The following is a 2,091-nucleotide window of genomic DNA, read 5'->3' as shown; positions in this document are numbered from 1 at the left end:
CAATATTATTTGAAATAAATAAAATATAATAAATATTTAAATAAATAATAAATAAAGAATTAAAAAAAAACACAGTAATTTTCATTAACTACTTCGCTTGTTGTCTTTTTCTGTATTACAAAAACCAGGTTCCCTTTTAAAGATTTAATAATCTCCAAAACCATCCAGCGCGTGCCATCTGAATCGTATCACGACAGATGATCATTCCCTACCTTAGAGCATAAATAAGAAGAATCTGCTTTTGCCATCACGTTCCAATTAGATCCATCCGAATGGGAAAGCGGGTAAATAGCTACTTTGCTTCATCATCTTACCATTATCCTGTTTCGCATGCATGTTAGTTTAATGTTTGAAGAACTTCATAGCACTCGGACATTAATAGTCAAGCCGCCAAGATGCTGGCTGTAGATTGTGGATAATCCTTCGAACGATACCAAGCTGGCAAATGTGCAATTTTCGGCACTGTATCAAAACACAACTGTAAGCACACGGCAGACGGTAAGAAGATACTTAATCTCTCGGTCGCATTGTTTACTTTTGCCCGTGTAAGAAAACAGAACTCACACCGCAAAGCTGGTTGGTAAGAGGAGGAAGCGATCAGTTTTGCAAAAATGTAACAAAAATATCGCCGTCAGTTTCGAAGCTATCGGATATCGTATCCCTTTGCCTCAAATGACGATGGTTTTGCCTGGTTTGGCCTTGGGACCTTGTGCGTGTCAGAATTAGCCACGGTGTTAAAATTAGGCATCGATCGAGTAGCATTACTGATGACAGAATGAAGTAGGGACAAACAAATGTAGTGTGTGTGTGTGTGCGTGTGGTGTGAGTGATTCGGTTTCATTGCGCGCTGTTATTGTTTGCCGCTATAAGCTGCCCTTTAAGGCACAAACACCAGCCAAAAACCATCCGGCACCGGAAAGGGCTGTTTTTCGCCTTGTTCCTTGTTTACCGCTATGCTTCTGGTGAGAGACGGCGGAGACATCGATTGCTGCGATGCACCCGCTCATGGTATGCGTTGTGAGTAAACACACCAATAATGCGTGTGTGAAAATGTGCCGAGAAAAAGATGTGTGAAAACGGATCATTAGCGCAGCAGGCGGTGTATTATTATGGTAGCATTGGTTTGTCGCAAATTCAATAGAGGCAAAAAACAACCAAAAACAAGGTGCTACTCTGTCAGAGGTTGAGCTGTCTGTTCGTTTGGTTTGGTTGAGTGTGGTAAGTGTTAATTTGAGGTGTATGTTATAAATTAAACCGGAAATCGTTTGATGTGTTTGATTTTAGCAAGCCCGCTTGTTGCCCGAATCCGGAAAAGGGAAGCTGTGGACGAAAGTAAAACATTTGTGCAACTCAGGAAAAATTGTTTCGTTTCCTGCACGGAACGTAACGTATCAAGATGGCTGCCTGGAGAGCGGCGGGATTGAACTACATCAACTATTCTAATATTGCGGCACGATTGGTACGAAAAGCGTTAAAGCCTGAATTACGTGCGCAAGCAGCACGACGGGAAGAATCGCACATCGCACTGACCAAATGGCAGAATGGAAAACCCGTGGAAAAGATTGCCACTTAGTAGTTGTGCAGACATCGGAAATATTTTCTTGTTTGTTTGTTTGTTTGTTTTCTGTCAGTTTGGGTAACAAATATCAATGTATAGCACTGGGTTTCAAATTGTAATGATTTAAAAGAAACAAAGAAGGATGTAAGCGATAGAATAATATTCATGGTAGTTTTAGTTTTTTGGTTCATAGAATAACCTGGAAGAATATTATCGATATTGGAAATGGATCAGATTTGAATACAACATGTTTGAATTTATTACTGCAGCTCTTCTTCTTCTTGGCCTGCTTAAGGGTGAGTACGTCACGAACACATGGCCAGAAACTCGGTCTAGGGATGCAGTCCTCCATCCACGGCTGCATTCGATCTCAGACAGGTTCGACTCCACCTGATCAAGTCAAGATCGTGTCACTGACGAGCAGCTTCCTGGTGGGGCAAGAGTCTGGCGTGCTCATTACGTACCCCAGTCATCGTATCCTTCCGACGTTTCCAACCGTAAGAATATCTGCCCCTTCTCCACACGCACTGCTC

The 2,091-nt window shown here is 42.0% G+C and overlaps 1 protein-coding gene across 1 annotated transcript; it reads left to right on the top strand.

Annotated features, from left to right (window-relative positions):
• The first annotated feature begins 700 nt into the window (after positions 1-700).
• Positions 701-1,720, top strand: LOC125768960 (protein stunted-like). Its single transcript, XM_049437302.1, has 2 exons — positions 701-1,218; positions 1,285-1,720. The coding sequence occupies exon 2, from the start codon at positions 1,397-1,399 to the stop codon at positions 1,571-1,573; it is 177 nt and encodes a 58-aa protein (XP_049293259.1). The 5' UTR covers positions 701-1,218; positions 1,285-1,396; the 3' UTR covers positions 1,574-1,720.
• The last annotated feature ends 371 nt before the right edge of the window (positions 1,721-2,091 follow it).

This window comes from Anopheles funestus, chromosome 3RL, assembly GCF_943734845.2.
Source record: "Anopheles funestus chromosome 3RL, idAnoFuneDA-416_04, whole genome shotgun sequence".
Taxonomy (NCBI): Eukaryota; Metazoa; Arthropoda; class Insecta; order Diptera; family Culicidae; genus Anopheles; species Anopheles funestus.
The sequence above is the reverse complement of the archived record's forward strand: the minus strand, read 5'-3'. Positions and strand labels throughout refer to the sequence as shown.